At 49.7% G+C, this 16,902-nt stretch overlaps 1 protein-coding gene and 1 long non-coding RNA gene across 6 annotated transcripts in view; one reads left to right on the top strand and one right to left on the bottom strand.

Moving 5' to 3' along the window:
• The window catches only part of LOC6902021 (uncharacterized), a 99,743-nt gene that overhangs the window by 596 nt on the left and 82,245 nt on the right, over positions 1–16,902 (top strand). For 3 of the 5 annotated variants that reach the window (XR_004470173.1, XR_004470175.1, XR_004470172.1), the window contains exons 3-5: positions 29–270; positions 335–576; positions 641–937. This is a non-coding gene — a long non-coding RNA (uncharacterized lncRNA). Of the gene's footprint in view, positions 1–28; positions 271–334; positions 577–640; positions 938–1,001; positions 1,165–16,902 lie in introns of those variants that run through there. The other 2 variants (XR_004470174.1, XR_004470176.1) reach the window with 2 other exon arrangements.
• Positions 1–16,902, bottom strand: part of hwt (SH2 domain-containing adapter heavyweight) — an 85,060-nt gene that overhangs the window by 23,245 nt on the left and 44,913 nt on the right. The window contains exon 5 of the mRNA XM_002133516.3: positions 2,670–2,807. Within this exon, the coding sequence (XP_002133552.3) occupies positions 2,670–2,807 (138 nt within the window). The remainder of the gene's footprint in view (positions 1–2,669; positions 2,808–16,902) is intronic.

The raw sequence follows: 16,902 nt of genomic DNA, 5'->3' as shown, positions 1-16,902 counted from the left end.
TAATCCTTCTCTACTTTTCCATTTACAGATTGAAGGCTCTGCTGTCGATGCCATCGGCACAGGATCCGCTGATCCTTGTTTCTGTACAGGCCTCTTCCACAGATGGATGAAAGGAGAGGAAGATACCTCCAGGCACCCACACCCACACCACACCACAACTATACTATTGCAGAATGGAACCGGCCGAAGGCACAGGGGATGGCATCCTGGACAAGAGCTTCATTGGGCAGATAAACCAAGAAGCAAACTATAAGCAGCCTCTACCTTGGTGTGAGTCGGGACCTAATTAGGATTTGAATTGGATTGAATTAATCCTCTACTTTTCCATTTACAGATTGAAGGCTCTGCTGTCGATGCCATCGGCACAGGATCCGCTGATCCTTGTTTCTGTACAGGCCTCTTCCACAGATGGATGAAAGGAGAGGAAGATACCTCCAGGCACCCACACCCACACCACACCACAACTATACTATTGCAGAATGGAACCGGCCGAAGGCACAGGGGATGGCATCCTGGACAAGAGCTTCATTGGGCAGATAAACCAAGAAGCAAACTATAAGCAGCCTCTACCTTGGTGTGAGTCGGGACCTAATTAGGATTTGAATTGGATTGAATTAATCCTCTACTTTTCCATTTACAGATTGAAGGCTCTGCTGTCGATGCCATCGGCACAGAATCCGCTGATCCTTGTTTCTGTACAGGCCTCTTCCACAGATGGATGAAAGGAGAGGAAGATACCTCCAGGCACCCACACCCACACCACCACACCACCACACCGCAAGCACACATTCGCAATCGAACTCGAACTCGTCAGCTTTTGCACAACTATACTATTGCAGGATGGAACCGGCCGAAAGCACAGGGGATGGCATCCTGGACAAGAGCTTCATTGGGCAGATAAACCAAGAAGCGAACTATAAGCAGCCTCTACCTTGGTGTGAGTCGGGACCTAATTAGGATTTGAATTGGATTGAATTAATCCTCTACTTTTCCATTTACAGATTGAAGGCTCTGCTGTCGATGGCATCGGCACTCGACACTGTGGGCTCTGGTCTCGGCTCTGAATATCGTGGATCACATTAAGAAACAGAACAACAAATCACGGATTATTGCCAGCACAGAACACCAATCGACACATTTTATCGACTTTGTTTATAGCAAATGGTTAAGATCATTAAAAATTTGATTTAATTAACCATCCATCGATTGTTTTCTTTGATTGTGATTCGTGTGATTCTCCTTTGTGGCAGGGCACAAGAGCATTTGCCGCCTGCAGATTCCTCTGGAGGCTGGAAACTGGAAGCTCTGTGAAGGCCGTCGCCGCAGATCTCATTGCCTCCACGATTCCCTCCTGCATTCCTCTCGCTGCAAAAATCTCTGCAAATCACATTCCTTTCGGGAGTTAAACAAATTTCAATAAAATGAATTTCAAGTGGCAGACAGACAGACTTTTCCATGCCTGCTGCCTGCTGCCGCCTGCCTTCACTTTTTTATGTGCCTCATGCGGCGCTGCTTTCATTTTCATTTTCGTTTTTAGTGGCAATATGCAAAAGGAGAACAAAACACCAAATATTTTCATATGGGCCATAAAAAACACAAAACACACACAGACAAAAAGGAGAGCCCAAAACGAATGAAATGGCGGCTTGGGTGCAGATTCTTTGGGGGGCAGCATCGTCGGGTATTTGATTTGTGGCACGGCCCGCATTTGCTGCAGCCTGAGGTTATCCCCTCCCTCTTTCCCTCCTTGCCACCTTCCCTCGCTGCTTCTCTTTCGTTTTCTCTCCTTCATTCTCTCTCCTAATGTTTTCCCATATCTGTGGCCATTTTTTATGGCCAGGCATCAGGTCCCGCCGCAGGGCTCCGCTCCGTTTGTTGGCTGTTTGCTGTTTGCTGTCGATGGCCGATGGTCTGTGTCTGTGTGTGTGTGTGTGTGTATGTGTGTTCCTCGTATTTCTGTTTCGCTCTTTTGTTTTTTGCAATATTTAGCCAATAGTCCGTGCATTGTTTGAGCAACGCTTTGTTTGTCCTGCCACTGGCACTGCTCCTGTCGTTGCGCGTAAGCCAGCCAAAGATGGAAGCCGTCAAGCATGCAAGCACGCCTGCACGACTGAAGGAATACCCTGGAGTGCGAGGACACTCGATTGGCATTGGGATATATAGCACATCATGCGAATATCTAGTGAAATGAAGCTCCCACACATATCGGTGGAGTGTTTAGGATAGATCTAAGCGGAAGGACAGGCATTTGATCTACATTACCAATGGCAATCTTAAGAATAACTTAATCTACGTGTACAACGATCCCAGGAGTCCCAGAGTTCTCTGGCGTAGTACTGGCAGTGCCGAAGGAGAGGGCGATGCCTTTTCATTAACGCATTTTCATTGCCGATACGCTTCCTTGATGAGCCTCCCTCCTGGATCTGTATCTGTATTTGAATATGGATCTGTCGCTGAATTGTGGACCGTGGATGGTGGATGCTGCTGGAGCGTGCAGTTTATCAATTAGCTGTCCAGAGCAGCAGTTAATTGCCATCCCATTCCACGGGCAACTGGTCGGTCCTCCCCACTTAATGATGAAGGTTGAAGGATGCGAATGGCATGAAGGTTGTGGCTGTGGCTGTGGCTGTGTGGATGGAACTGTGATGGTGCTGTGATGGTGGACTTACAAACTCCGTTTGCTGGGGACTGGGGACTATCCAGTGCTCGGGATTCGTTGGTATCGCCTCCGCCAGGCACGGATCGAAGCTGGACGGTCGTTTTTTAACAAAGTCTACGGGCAGGCTGTAATCATCACAGATGGCAATCTGAAAAAGATACAAAAACGGAATAGATGCATGAGTCGGAGGAGTCAGTGGGAGGAAGAGAGAGGGAGGGGCTCGCATGAGTATGCTAAAAATAAATGTTACATAAAACGCATGCCTCACATTGAAGCATGAAGCATTGAGGGAAACAATAACCAGCGCCACAAATTGCACGACACGTGCAGCGCAACACAAGTGTGTGCCGTGCCCCATGCCCCATGCCCCCCTGCTACACTCCCCTGCCCCTGCCCCTGCCACGGCCACAGCCTCAGCAGTGTGCCACAGATGCAGAGTGCTTCAGAGTCTGCTTCTTGCGTCTTGAGTCTCGAGCCAGCGAATGTCTGCGTCATCAAAAGTGCACAACAATGGCTAAATTACAGTTACAATTAAAAATGGCGACGATGCCTTTCCCGCTCCTTGCGTCTCGCTTTTGTTAGGGCTTCCCCCCGTCCCTGCCACTGCCACTGCCCCTGCTCCATTCCCCTGCTGCTAACATCAGATGTAAATGTGGAATGGAAAGCCACCGATGGATGGATGGCAAAGCAAAGGAATCCTCGAGTATTGCAATTATCGTTAAGTGGGAAAACACAGGGGCACGGGAGATACAAGAGGGACGCACAGACGGGGACGGGGGGCCAGCAACTCCAGATGGCTTAAAGATTAAAGCCGCCAACGAATGGCCAACGGATTGGTCTCTACTTTCGAGCCACATTTTAGTTTCATTCACATTTCAGTGGGAAGAAGGCGCTCGTACAAGTACAGCTGTCATCGATGCAACGCCTAGAGATCGCTTTACAACACTGAAAATTGCTTCGATTGACAGCTGCAAAGCCTTGCAACGAATTTATTTGTGCATTTATTGGCGTAATTTCACTTCGAGTTCGCGGAACTAAGAAGCATCGAAAGCAAGTACAGTTGCCACCCAAATGAATAGTCACAGGTTGCGGGACTGCTGGCAGGAGCCCTGCCAAGTTGAGGGCATGGGAAATGTTAACTGAGTGAGAGCAAAACTAAGTTATGACTCATGCAGCTGGCACTTGGGTTACAGTCAAAGGCAAAGGCGCCTCAAGGTCACCGGGAAGCAGCAGCCGAGGCAGAGCAACCACTCAGACGACAACCACTCGACAAATTCAATCAGAGCCCAAAGAGATATCCTCTATCTGGTGTAAATCCCAAATCCCAGGACCCAGAGGCAGACAGGCAGGAGGGTGGAGGCAGCAGCCAAGAGACACCTGCCACAGCCCCGCCTTGGCCGCCCTGTTAAATGTCAAGCTTCAGTTTCGAGTCGTACCTCGAAGTACAATTGCAGGCGATAAAGCTGACGACAATTGCCGCAATACCATTCCCATCCAGGAGCCGTGTGGCACGAACCGCAGCCAGGGTTTAGCCGCAGCCCACGCGCTACGGCAGTGGCGTCCCCGGGGACGTCGACACATCTGCGGTGGAATCGCTGGGCACAAGGGCCGGAGCACACCACGGAGGCCGCCTCCTCGCCGGCATTAAAATCAATCCAGCAGCGACGACAGAACATGTTGCTAATAATTTCCACGGCTGTCTGCGTGGCTGCCTCTTGCCGCGCTCAGGACTTTGCGAACAGGACACTTAGGAAAATTACAAAAATCTTCCACCGAAAGAAACCGAAAGGAGTAAGACGCGGAGGCGTACTCAGGTGTTGGCATGCGAACGGCAAGCAGCGCACTGAGTGGAGAGCAGAGCAGAGCCATCCGTTGGATGGGCGGATGGGCGGATGGGAGGATGAAGGACCTGTAACTAGGGCCAATTTCCAGTCCTTTCATTCGCTCTGGCCCCCGGGGGCCATCATTCGAAATAGAAAGGATAGAAAGGAGGCACGCTGTGACGCTGAGACCCACCCGATGGTAGGATGCAGGCGCTATCCCTGGCTGAGGCACCACTATTAGGTGTGGAAATTCTTCTGGAGGATCGTCTTTTCCAAGGATTTCCAAGGAGAATGGTTAGAAAGGCAAGTTGCACGGCGGGTGGATGCACTGTGTGGCATGGATCCAAGGAGAAACACAGTTGGCAACACACACCCCGTGGCACACTCTGTGGCATGCCACCAATCAAATGGTGTCATCTGAAATGTACCTACGCTTTCGGTGCCAGCTTTTGCAAGTGAAAGTTGGGTAATACATCGCCCCCTCCACTTCCCCATCCCCTTGATGACTCACTAAGCAGCCACTCAGGCAGCATGCCCCATTCGCCATGCCCCCTGCCCCAGACAGTAGTGATTGCCAAGAGTTGCCAAGAGTCTCATCTCCTTTTTGGCCAGGCATAAATGGGGGCGGCATCGCCTCATTGCCTCATTGCCTCCGTCTGGTTGAGTAAATATCATAAATTTTAAAGGCGGCATTAATGTGCAGCCACAGTCGTTGCTGCAGCCACAGAAAGCCACAGTGGCAGGTAGCCTTGAGGCAGGCACAGGCCCAGGCACAGGCCATCTACTGTTTCGGTGTCTCCTCCATGGCGCATGACCGCAGGCACTTTGGCACAGCGCCCGCCCTGAAACACACTGTCTGCACCGACTTGGCTGCAACGTCGCCTCCGTGCCTTCGTTCCGTTCTGGCGCTGCCACATGTTGCCCTTGCAACCTCCTGTGCGGCTTTTGTGTGACACATTCTGGCCATTCGGGCAGGAAATGAAGCTGGTGGCTGCTGGCTGGCATATTGCGGAGATTGCAGTTTCAGTGCCCGCACCCTCCCCCTCCCCCAACGAACGGAGGAGATGGCAGGGCGTCTTTTGTCCGTCTTCGAGTCCTGGCAGGGCTTTGATTCTTGCTTATTAAAAGGTGGCCACAAAGCAGAGCAGAGAGGCGTCTAAAAATATAAAATAGAGGCGGCAGGACAGGTGCAGACAACCCATTCTGCACCAAGAGGCACTGCTTCCTTCCACCCGTCCATCCCGTGGTGCTTTTATTTCGAAGATCTATCTGCCAAAAGGCAATCCAATCGTTTCTCTCTCTCTGCGTGCAGCACTTTTGGGGTATCTGCTGGCCGCATCCGTAATCCATGGCATGGCATGGCATGGCCCTAATCCAGATGTTGGCTTCGCTAATTGGCAACAAATCCAGGCCGCCTTTGACCTTTGCCGTCGCCTACTCCGCCTCCTTCTTCCGCCGGCTGTTTCGATGGACTGATTGAGTGATTGATTAATCGATTGGCTGCCCTCCGCCCTCCTGCCCCCTGCCGTTCCGCTTTCGTTGCTCGTCCGGCGGCTCGATTGATTGATTAGTCGGTGGGTGGCTTGGGGCCACACGGGCTAAGGGCTAACAGGGCTAAGGGGGCTAAGGGCCACTTTCAATTACCAATTACCAACAAGGCTGACGCACACCACTGCCACCCCCACCACGCTGTCCATCCGCGTGGATCCCCCTTTTGTGGCCTTTAACGCCCAATTGATTTGTTTGGTTAATGCGTGGGACGATTACAGGTAAATTTCCACCTGCCGCCTGCCGCATGCCGCATGCCGCATGCCTGCTCCTTTGTGGAAATGTTTACTCCACAGTGGCCCTTTGCTTCGTGGCACTCTCTAACTACTCCCCCTACCCCCACCCTGCCACTAGCCCCCCCTCCTCCTCTTCTCTTTCTCTCGCTTTGGAAAACTTTTTAATAGCTCTTCGGGCGGCGGTATTTTTGCGGCATATGCGCTGGAAAGTATGCAAAATATTTGTAATTTTTTCTGCCCCAACGCAACCCTCGACTGCAACCGACAGAACCATTAAAAATGGCCGACACGGCCTCGTCAACGGTACATTTTGGAGCAGGCTGGAGGGAAGCGAAGCTGCTAGGCAGAGAGAGCCGGGGCAAAACGGTAAAAAGCAAAGTTTCAAGTGCTCCCCAGTGCTCCCCCTCCCCCTCAGCGTGGAGATGTTGAGGGAGGTCGCTGAAGGGTGTCATCGCCAAGGCAGGCAGCCCCCGTCGTCCCCGTCCCCGTCCCCGTCGTCATGACTCCACAACGGACTGTCCTGAGAGGAGCGGAAGGCATCAGCGGACATCAGCCAAGAGCGGACCGAGCCGGTGGCATATCCTTCCCTTGAGTTTCCTTCCCCCCGTCTTCGGGGGTTGCACATAAATTTTAATTAAATATTTTGTTGGTATTTCTGTTTCTGTTGCCATTTTAAAGGCCTGACAGAAACAGGAGCCGGCAGGAGGCAGATGGGTGTGTGTTGCATACACCACTTCAAATGCTGTGCCACCTGACAGACACCAGACAGTGGGAGGGCAGTGCGCAGGGGGGTGGGGAACAGGGGGTCTATAAATTTCAATGTCGCAACACTCAAACCACTCGTCGATGACTGCGATGCCTGCGATGCGTGCCAAACAGACAACATTTGACTTTGCCCCAAGAGTCAAGGGTGGCTGGCCAGGGGCAGGGGCAGAGACAGGACCAGGAAAGCAGGAGAGCAGGAGGCTGGTGCCAGGAGGCAGTGACGGGTACAGCGACAACCCCGATGCGATGTGCCGCCACATAAATTGTTTGGCCAAAATGTAATGAAAATCACGCAAAAAACCAGCAACCGGCATAAAAACACACAACAGAAAATGTGAGCCAAGGCCACGAATCGGGGAATACCCTGCCCTGCAATCGCTCCAATTATTCCTGCCGAGGATCCTTGAAATGTGAAAGAAATCCCTTCTCTTTCGTGGAAGGGACAAGGGGCTGCCTGTGCGCCTCAGAGCAAGAAGAGCCAGAAGGTGCTTCAGTCCCAGGATTGATCCTGGGAGCGCATGAATCCAGTCTGCACAGCCGGGTAGAAGAGTGCCACAATCGATCGGTCATCGAGGTGTGGGTGGAGCCCCAGGCTTGGAGCGCAAGGATCTGCTGCTGACCCGTCCAGCTTTGAAGAAGATACTTGCACACCATACCGATATCATATATTAGCGAAGGGTAGATACAGATACAGATACAGATACCCCTTCAGCGAAAGGGTAAAGGTAAGGTGAAAGGGCAAAGCAGAGAGAAGAACGAGAAGAAAAAGAGCGGCCGAATGGCCGAATGGCAACCGTAAAATAAATAAATTCATTTGTGGCCGCCTTCGCCCGTCGCTGACCCAAGGCCGGTCGAGTTTTAAATACTACACATGTTGCCACCAAATGTTGTTGCCGCCACTCGCGTGGCACGGCACCCACTCTGTGTGGAACTCTGTGGCAAGCGAAGCCAACTTCCTGTTCCTGTTCGTGTTCCGTGTGTGTCCTTTCTGAACGGCTGCGAGTACGAGTCCCTTCCACTGGCACTTGCAACCTTCCACCCCTCCACCCCTCCACCCTTCCATCCTTCTTCTTCTGTTGCCACCACAGTTGAGCGAACATTGGAAATTGTTCTGCTTACGGGAGCAGAAGTTGAGCGGGTGGCTCAACGTCGAGGATTGAGGATTGAGGATTGAGGATGGCGGACTGTGGATTGGGGATTGTGTGGGGCGCTTTTATGGCAAGTGGACGGGGGGGTGTAGTTTTGTGAACTTTGCAGAAATGCAGTGACCGGAAAGTTGTAATATCCAATCGCCACTTTATTTGCGAATATTTCGGACTCCGCTACCGCGCCTCACTTTCCTCCGCTCCCGCTCCGGTTTCCCCTTTGCTGTTGATTGGTTTGGTGGGTGGCTCGGTGGTTGTGGGCTGGTTGTAGTATATTTAAATGGCGATTACGTGGCAAGAGCCAAATGAATTGCCAACAAAGCAAAGTGGCAATAATTGAGACCCCAATGGCCATTTCATATCGGAAATTGCAGGCCCAGCCGCAGTCCTGGGTTGCCTGGCTCCCTGGCTCTCTGCCTCGGACTGTCGGCTCGATTCAACCTCAAAATGCAATCAGACTTTCGCCCACATTCCACACTCCTACATCGACCGCGGTGGGCCGTAGGTCAGCAATCAATTGCGATACGCTCGAGATTTGCTTGAAACTTCTTCGAATCTAATCGGTTCCCAGGTTTTGTGGGTTTTTGGCATAGATTCCCGCATCTGCAACTTCTTTGGAGTTGGTTCCCTCCATTTCGGAACGAATTGTAACTTCCGGAGAAACTTTTGGTGCCATTCTTCCATTCCACAGCACCCACTCACACGTTGTCCATTCCCTCGTTTCTTCTTTCTAGGGGGAAAAACCATTACTGGAAAGTGGAGTCATTGCAACGTACATCTGTATCTTTTGTATTCGCATCACTTTTTGTGGAAAATCGCCTGGCAGTTTTCCGTGAAAATGGCATGACATGCAAAACCCCTACCATGGAGTGACACACCAAAAAGCGGTTCCATTTTGTCATGGCATGCGTGTACAAGCCCTGCGCCATGCCATGACACAAATGGTGGCACATCCTGTGGGGCCAGGGGAGGGGGGGAAATCCGACATCTGATGGCAGTTCCAGTTCCAGTGCAGGACCCCCGCAACTATGTCACCGAAAAGCCCCAGCCGCCACCAGCGAGCGAATCAAGCAAATCAGCCAAGAAACCCAAGAAACCCAAGAAACCAAGAAACTACCCAAGAAATGCCCACGTTCCGCACCCTCACTCCCTTCCTTGATGGCATTCCTTAGCATATGGGTCCAATTACGCAGCACATCCTGTATATCCTTCCTCTCCCATTCCATGGCACTGCCACTGGCGCTGGCGGCGCATCAACAAACACTTCACGCCTGACATTTGACAAGACGCTGCCGCTGCCGCTGCCGCTGCCGCTGCCGCTGCTGTGTCGTGCCCCAAGGGGGGGCACCAGAGTGCGAGACGAAAAGAAATCCAAATGCGAAAAAATGGCAATAATATTTTTATGGGCATAAATAATACAACAGTCAGAGGGGGGCCTCCCCCATCTCCCCCATCACAGTCTCTCTCTCTCTCTCTTTTTGATGTTCGGTGGCGGGTTGAAAACTGTTTTTCACGCCATTTTCACGAGGGAGGGTACTTGCCCCTGCCACATGCCACTGCCAGTGGCTGCTTGGGCTAACCGCACGCATTAAATGTTGGCAAAGTCGATTAAGCCTTGTCCGTCCGCTGTGTGGCAAGCAGCAGCGACAGCAAGGAGCAGCAAGGAGCAGAAAGGACAGAGAAAAGGACAGCTTGGCCAGCCAAGGACACAGGCCAGGCCCCAGGCCCCAGGCCCCCCACCACCCGAAGAACAGTTAATGTCCTGTCTATGACTCAGCCACAGCTGTGGTGGCACAACGTCACCGTCTCATCCTCACTCCCACAGCCCACAGCCCAATGCCCAATGCCCACTCCTATCCTTGTCGTCCTCTGTCATTATTAGTCGAGAGAGAGAGCGACAGCGAGAGAGGGAGCGGAAAACAATTTCCAGCAATTTCCTTGCCAAAAAAGCAAAGGATTCAAATCCTTAAAATTACAATTTTGGAGCATCAGCAGTGGACCTGCTGGACGGATTCCTGAAAGGAATAGCCCTAGATAGAGATCGCGGCTCAACAGAAGGATATGCATTGTACGTATGGTAAATGATAACTTTTGAAGGGGGCTTTCTTCAGTGCTTGCTCGCGTGTTTGCTAATGTGATATCTGAAGGATATGCTACAGAAACTCGAGAAAACTTGAGCAAACATAGCCAAAGCCCCATATCCTAGTCCCCATCGCCTCTCCCAGAAAGCTTACAATTTTCCGTAAACGACCCCGCCTCTTAGATGGATCAAAATTTTCCATTTAGGAAAATATTTGAGGAATTTAATTTATGGAATCTCCAGTCGCGAGCGACGGCTTGCCTCGGGGGCGGAGGCTGGGCCGGGGGTTAAACATCAAAAACCAACGCATAATGCTAAGCAAATACAGCAATATTCCTGAGGATAACCATCCCTTATGGCCCGCGAATATCCCTCTGCATACGAGTATTCACGAAGCGAATCCATCCATCCACTCATCCACTTGCCGCAAGACAAACAAATAATCGCTCGGACGGACGGACGGACGGACTGACGGACTGGCTGTCGATGATGTTCGTTGTGGAAATGTGCAAGGAAAAGTGAGATGTTTGCAGTGCCGCTGATGGGTAGCACTGACAGGTGTCTCGGTCTGATGAGTGCCTCAGCCTCCTCAGCCTCCGCCTGAAATGCGGCGATAAAGCCCCATCCAGACAGGGGACAAAAGAGGCACAGGAGCCACTTGAAGGGGATTTCCCCCCGCAAGGCACGGGGCCAAAAGTCCAAAAAACCCGCAGCAAATGTTTTCATTTCGCTTTCGAGACGGTAACGGTAATTTGTCTGCCTGTTTGCATAGGTATAAGTCTCCTTGTGTGTGTGTGAGTGTGTGGGAGTGTTCTGGAAGGGGGGGATATACAGCTCATTAAATACAAATCAGCTTAAGCAGCAGTCACGACGCCACAACGCCGTGCCCCAGCACCATACCACACCCACAAACACACATCGAAGCGAGAGGCAACAACGATGGCAGATGCCAGAATGTTGCATACCCTGTACTCCAGAACTCGGAGATTCAGGATGGGGGACAGCTGTGCAACTCTGGCTCGAAAGAAAACTTCATTCTACGTTCTACATGTCCATCGAAAAATCATTAAAATCTACACGCGAGAGAGAGAAGAAAGGAAATTGCTAAAAGAAAGTGTTTTCACTCCGAAAACTGGTGAGAATCTGGATTCATAGCACTTTCAATCAGCACTTTCCGATGAGTGGAAAACTATACTCGTATATTTGGCTTGTACTCAAATTCAAGACGAAAAAACAAAGTGGATGCAAATGCTCACCGTTTCCCGGTTACTTTAATTCATCTCGTGTCTTTTTTTATTGGGATTCAAGCAAGTGCGTCATGCTCACACGCACATTTTCGTTATCTTGTTGGATCCGTTTGTTTGTTCTTTCGGCTCTACTTTTCGCATGCTTCTTGCTTTACTGGTTGGAAGGCCCTAAGGCAATGACACACCCAAATTTACCAAATTGTATTTCTTACGAATTAAAATCGGTATGTAAGTCCTTCACGTTCTTTTTTATATATATCATCTACATATATTTATACTCCTAGTAAAACACATTTGTGTGTGCTTAAATCAAAGTGAATTCTATTTAATTTCACTCGGCTTGTACCTAAAAACCGAATGTTTTATTTAAATATGGGTTCAAAATGTTCTTTTTACTATGCCACTTTTCCCCGAGTGTAAATTTCCCATTGTATACGTTTTTGGAACAGATTCTGTATTTAGGAGATATTCAATTGTACTGGGTAATGGGTATCCCCATACTCGTAACTGCCACAGCACTCCCTGTGATAGCGAGAGTACACCCTCCTTTTCCTCCCCCGCCGCACCGACCTGCCGTACAGCAAACACAAGCTTGAATGCAATTAAAGAGGCACTCCTCCCGAACAACAAGAGTACTCTCGTAATCCTGCAGCTGCTGCTTGGGGGATACACATGGGACCGCAACGAAATTTCACTTAAGCCGCAGGTAAGACACGAAACGCTTATCAGACGGGCGGCAGACGGTAGACAGGCCAACGGGGCGGGGACAGGGGGGGACAGCTCAATTTGGGAGCGCGACCAAAGTCAATTTAAAAAGTAAACATAATATTGAAGCGCCACTCAATCCAGGAATCCAGGAATCCAGCAATCCCCCAATTTTCCATCAACCCTGCACTTAAGCCACACCATCATCATCATCATCATCATCATCATCATCATCAGGATGATGGTCGTCAACGTCCAGACACTAATTAGTAATCCTTGACACGAGTTTCTTTGTCATTAAATATGCTACATGCGGCACACCACACAACACCACAACCATCCACAGCACTCATCCATCCGTCCATCCATCCACAGCCATCCTTCCAGCTGGCAGTATCTGGTTGGTATCTTTGTGCTTGTACGTATAATTTGTCCACAGGTATTACTTGCGATAAAATGGAATAACTTTGCTGTCTGCCGTCGTATCAGGTTTATGGCAGAGTGGGAATGGGGAGTGGGCAATGTGGAATGGCGAATGGAGAGCGAAAGTCACCTAATCCCCACACAGCCCCCCTCCCAGTCCTCACACCCACTCTTCTTTGCTCTTTTCTGGTCTCCAGAGTACAGAGCCTCAGCCAAATGAGTCATAATATCAACATCTAAGGAGGGCCATGGTCTCAGTCTAGGGCTACACTCTCGCATGAGCAGTCATCATCATGCGTGCATGAGAGACGGATAGATTGAGAGCTTGAGAGACGTGACTGTACTCTCGCAGATCAATAACGGAAAGAGGCTAAACCTAGAGGCCAGAGCTAAAGCCCTGGCTTTTTCCCACAATCGCAGCTGGGGCTCTCGACACTCGGCACTCGGCTGGCAGCCATTTCCATAATCTCACAATTTGTAATTCATAGTAAATATGAAAATTTGATGCGAATTTGCAGCGATTTCTTCCAATCTCTATCTCTCACACACACACACACTCTCTCGCAGACACCCAGGATATCCCAGACATCCAGGACACACTCGTATGAGGTGCCGGCAAATCCAGCGGCATAAATCAGATTTATATTTCTGCCTTATTTATGTATGCTGCACACTTTGTGAGCTGCAGGCGCTCCATACAGTGGGACAAAAAGGTACCAACAGTGAAATAGTGGAAAACACCAAGAAAATACCAGGGAAAATACCAGGAAACTAATAGAAAATTAAATTTTAAAAATACTAGACAAGTATCCAATAGAAACAAATGAAAATAAAACCTCTAAGTACTGAATATATATTAAAATAATAATAGGTTAATAAATGCTGGAATAATGTTAAAAGAATTCCATAAAAATACCAAAAGCTGTGAATTTGTACATCCCAAAATAATACCAGAATAAACGTATGAAGAACTCCTCAACATGACCTAATTATGCTAGAAATAATCCCTAAAAAATACTACCTAATACGTAGGATACTCGTACCGACAGGAAATGACACACAAAAAGACGTGGAAAATACTGCATATAACCGAGAATTGCGCAGAAAAACCAAAAGGCATAATGGCGTCTCATGAAGGTGCTTTCTTTTCAGAGTACTCTCTTCGCATTCCACATTGCGATGCTCTTCCATGCTATGCTTCTCTGTAGATCACTGGATATCTATCGGAAAAAATCATATCGAACGAATAATGATGGCAAAACGATAAACCAGGTTCTAATTGGGTTCTGTTTCTGCTGCAGCTGAGACTCCCCTCGTCCTTGCTCTCTTGCTCTCTTGTTCATCGTTCGTCGTTCGGTTTCTCGATTTAAAATTATGAGGCTTGCCCCACTATAAAAGACTGCCCCCAAGTCCTTAGGGGAAGTAAGAGCACAGGCAGGACTCTCGTTTCAATTCGATTCTTGGGCTCTTTCTTTCCCTCTGCCTCTGTCTCTGCCTCTGTCTTTGCCTCTGGCTGTGGCTTCTGCTTATTGAAATGCCATCGATGTCCATGTGGGAAGGTGGATGTGGCATGTGGCTTGTGGCATGTGGCATGTGGGATGTTGTCGCCGTTGCAACGGAAATGTAACCGCAAAAATTCAAAACGGCAGACGCAATTTGTCGCGCACATGTGGCGACGCAACGCGACGCATTTTCTGTGTGCGCCCGTGTGTTGGGGCAGACGCCGGTGCCAGTGCCGGTGACGATGACGCATAATGTGGCACATGTGGAACCTCTCTCTGGGGGACGGTGTCTGTATGTCTGTCAGCCGCCGCTCCCCATTTTGTGTGAATATTTTATGAAACATAACACTGGGACGGACGGTAGAAAACTAGATTTTTCGACACCGTTACAAGTGCGAAACCAAAGAGGGAGTGAGAGAGTGAGAGAGGGGGAAGTGGGTAGTGGATAGTGGGTGGTGCGTGGAATAGATATATTAGCATAATTCGCCATTTGAACACGCTGCTGGCGCCCGCTGCCTGCTGGCTGCCTGCCTGGTCAATCGCCGGAGCAACCGCAGCTGCGTCATCTGTTGGCGTACGTGACAAATCAACGAAAATGACCAACGTGTCGAAGGATTGCAGGAGTGGAGTAGTGGAGGGGTGAAGCGGTGGGTTAACCGCAACACGGGTACACCATTTTGGCTGGCCAAAAAATACAGCTAGGCGCACTTTACATAACAAATACAGCGGGGTAGACGTGCAGGACACGAGAGGACGACAGGCAGGACCATGAACCCACGGAACAGAGGCATAAATAAGCAATTTACGCAAACTGTTGCCCGGCCGTCGTTAGGTGTTGTTAGGGGACGCAGGATGCAGGACGCAGGACGCAGGACGCACTCATTACGCGCCATGTGGTCCATGTTGGGGTCGGAGTTATGAAAGGAATGGTGTGGGGACATCCTGTCCATAAAATGGCAGCAACTAGATTTGTATTCAGGAGGAAGGGAAGGAAGAGAATCTCGTAGGGGGGTGATCCTAAACAACACAACAAAAATCACACATATCCAGGCGGTTCCCGGTGCTATGAGTTCGCAAGGATATGCCTGCCTTTGTCAGTGGGGCTTGCGGCTCCTCTGCAGATAGTTTGCTGCTCTTTTCAATGAAAGTCACTCCTCGTGTGGCAGTGCTGGTGGTGCGAGCGGGGGCATCCTTTGGTCTAAGAAACATCCTTGCAGCTATTTCTATAAACCGTTAGTCATGTCCTTCCTCCGTCGCCTGTTTTTCTGCTGTTTACTCGCCTCAACACTTGACACATGACAGGACAAGCAGAGGAGCAGCAGAGTGGCAAAAAGCCAAAACAAAAGAAGTTTCCAGCGGAAGGCGACTCACGTACCCGAAGGGAGATGATTGCATAAGACCGACGTCCAACCTCCGACCTCTAACCCCACCGAGCTCCGTTCCTGCTTTCCTTTCCACCGCACTCTACCTTTGCCGAAAAAGTTTTTTCATTTTGGCGTGAAAATTTGTAAACATCAGCAAATAAACGGAAACTTACGGAAGAAGGTGGCATGTGGCAGGTGGCCGGTGGCAGGAGGGCGGAGGGCGGAGGGAGGAGGGCGGAGGGCGGAGGGAGTGGGCAAAGGGCAGGTGGCAGGATAGAGGGTCCAAGTCCAAGTACAGTCCTCCCTTTTTTTGGCCAAACAAAAAAAAATCAACAACAAAAAGGGGTGAATATTTAATAGAACTGGCCCCTGACTTTTCCATCCAGTGTTGTTTCCCCCTCGATTCTGTTTCCATTTTCATTTACCAAATGACAAATTGCGCTGGGCAACACGGCGGATGAGGGGGAGGAGGACGGAGGGGGCAGGGGGCAGGGCTGCCACAAAAGGTGTTTGACTTAGCACTTGTTGTTGTTTCTGCTGTTGTTGTTACACATGTTCCAGTGTCGTACCATTCTTGTTCATTTCATTCCTTCATTCTTTCATATGAAGAAAGTTCTGAGGCAGAGCGGGACCGACCTTTCAACGCAATTTCCCTGGGATTACACTGGGGAAACATTAGCCAAAGATTTCCCACACCTCTTCCTGTTTCGTGGAGTAGAAGGAGTGGAGTGACTCCACTTTGGATTGTGGAGTGGGAGTGGGAGTGGGAGTGGTAGTGGGAGAAATGTAATTGATATTGAAACAAAAAGGTAATGTCTAATGCTCCTGAAATGTTCGAGTATGCGTGTACTCGTACTCATATTATAATATGCGGAACTCCAGAATATGCCATGAGATATCATCTTTCAGTTTCAGTTTAAAGCTTAGAACCCATAAAGAAAGCTCTGTACCCCTGCGCTTCTAGAGATGCCATTTCAAAAGTTGAACCAACAAAGCAAATACATCGAGGTTTGGGTGAGAGGTGTGGAGACTTAAAGTTGATTCCTTGTTTGTTTTGCATCAGAACTCAATTTTAAACGCCGTTCTGGTCACACCACTCCGCCCATTCCACCCGATTCCAATCGAATCGAATTCAAGTGCCTAATCAATCGATTTACCCTCATTTCTTGGCACCTTTTTGGAGCACCACCTGTCAGGGATTTGTCGGCATAGTCATCGTCAGAGCTGGAGCTGGAGCTCGAGCTGGAGCTGGAGCTGAAAACATTTTAAAATTCCGTAAACGTTTCCGGGCGACACCCAACCCAACCTTTTCCCCTGCGCCTTGACTTTTCTTTTGTCATCCTGTTTACCCTGTTTATAAAACATAAACACTCCTCTGCGTGCGTGAACTTGTCAATTTTCATTT

This window comes from Drosophila pseudoobscura, chromosome X (assembly GCF_009870125.1).
Source record: "Drosophila pseudoobscura strain MV-25-SWS-2005 chromosome X, UCI_Dpse_MV25, whole genome shotgun sequence".
Classification (NCBI taxonomy): Eukaryota; Metazoa; Arthropoda; class Insecta; order Diptera; family Drosophilidae; genus Drosophila; species Drosophila pseudoobscura.
This window is presented reverse-complemented; position numbering and strand designations above follow the sequence as displayed.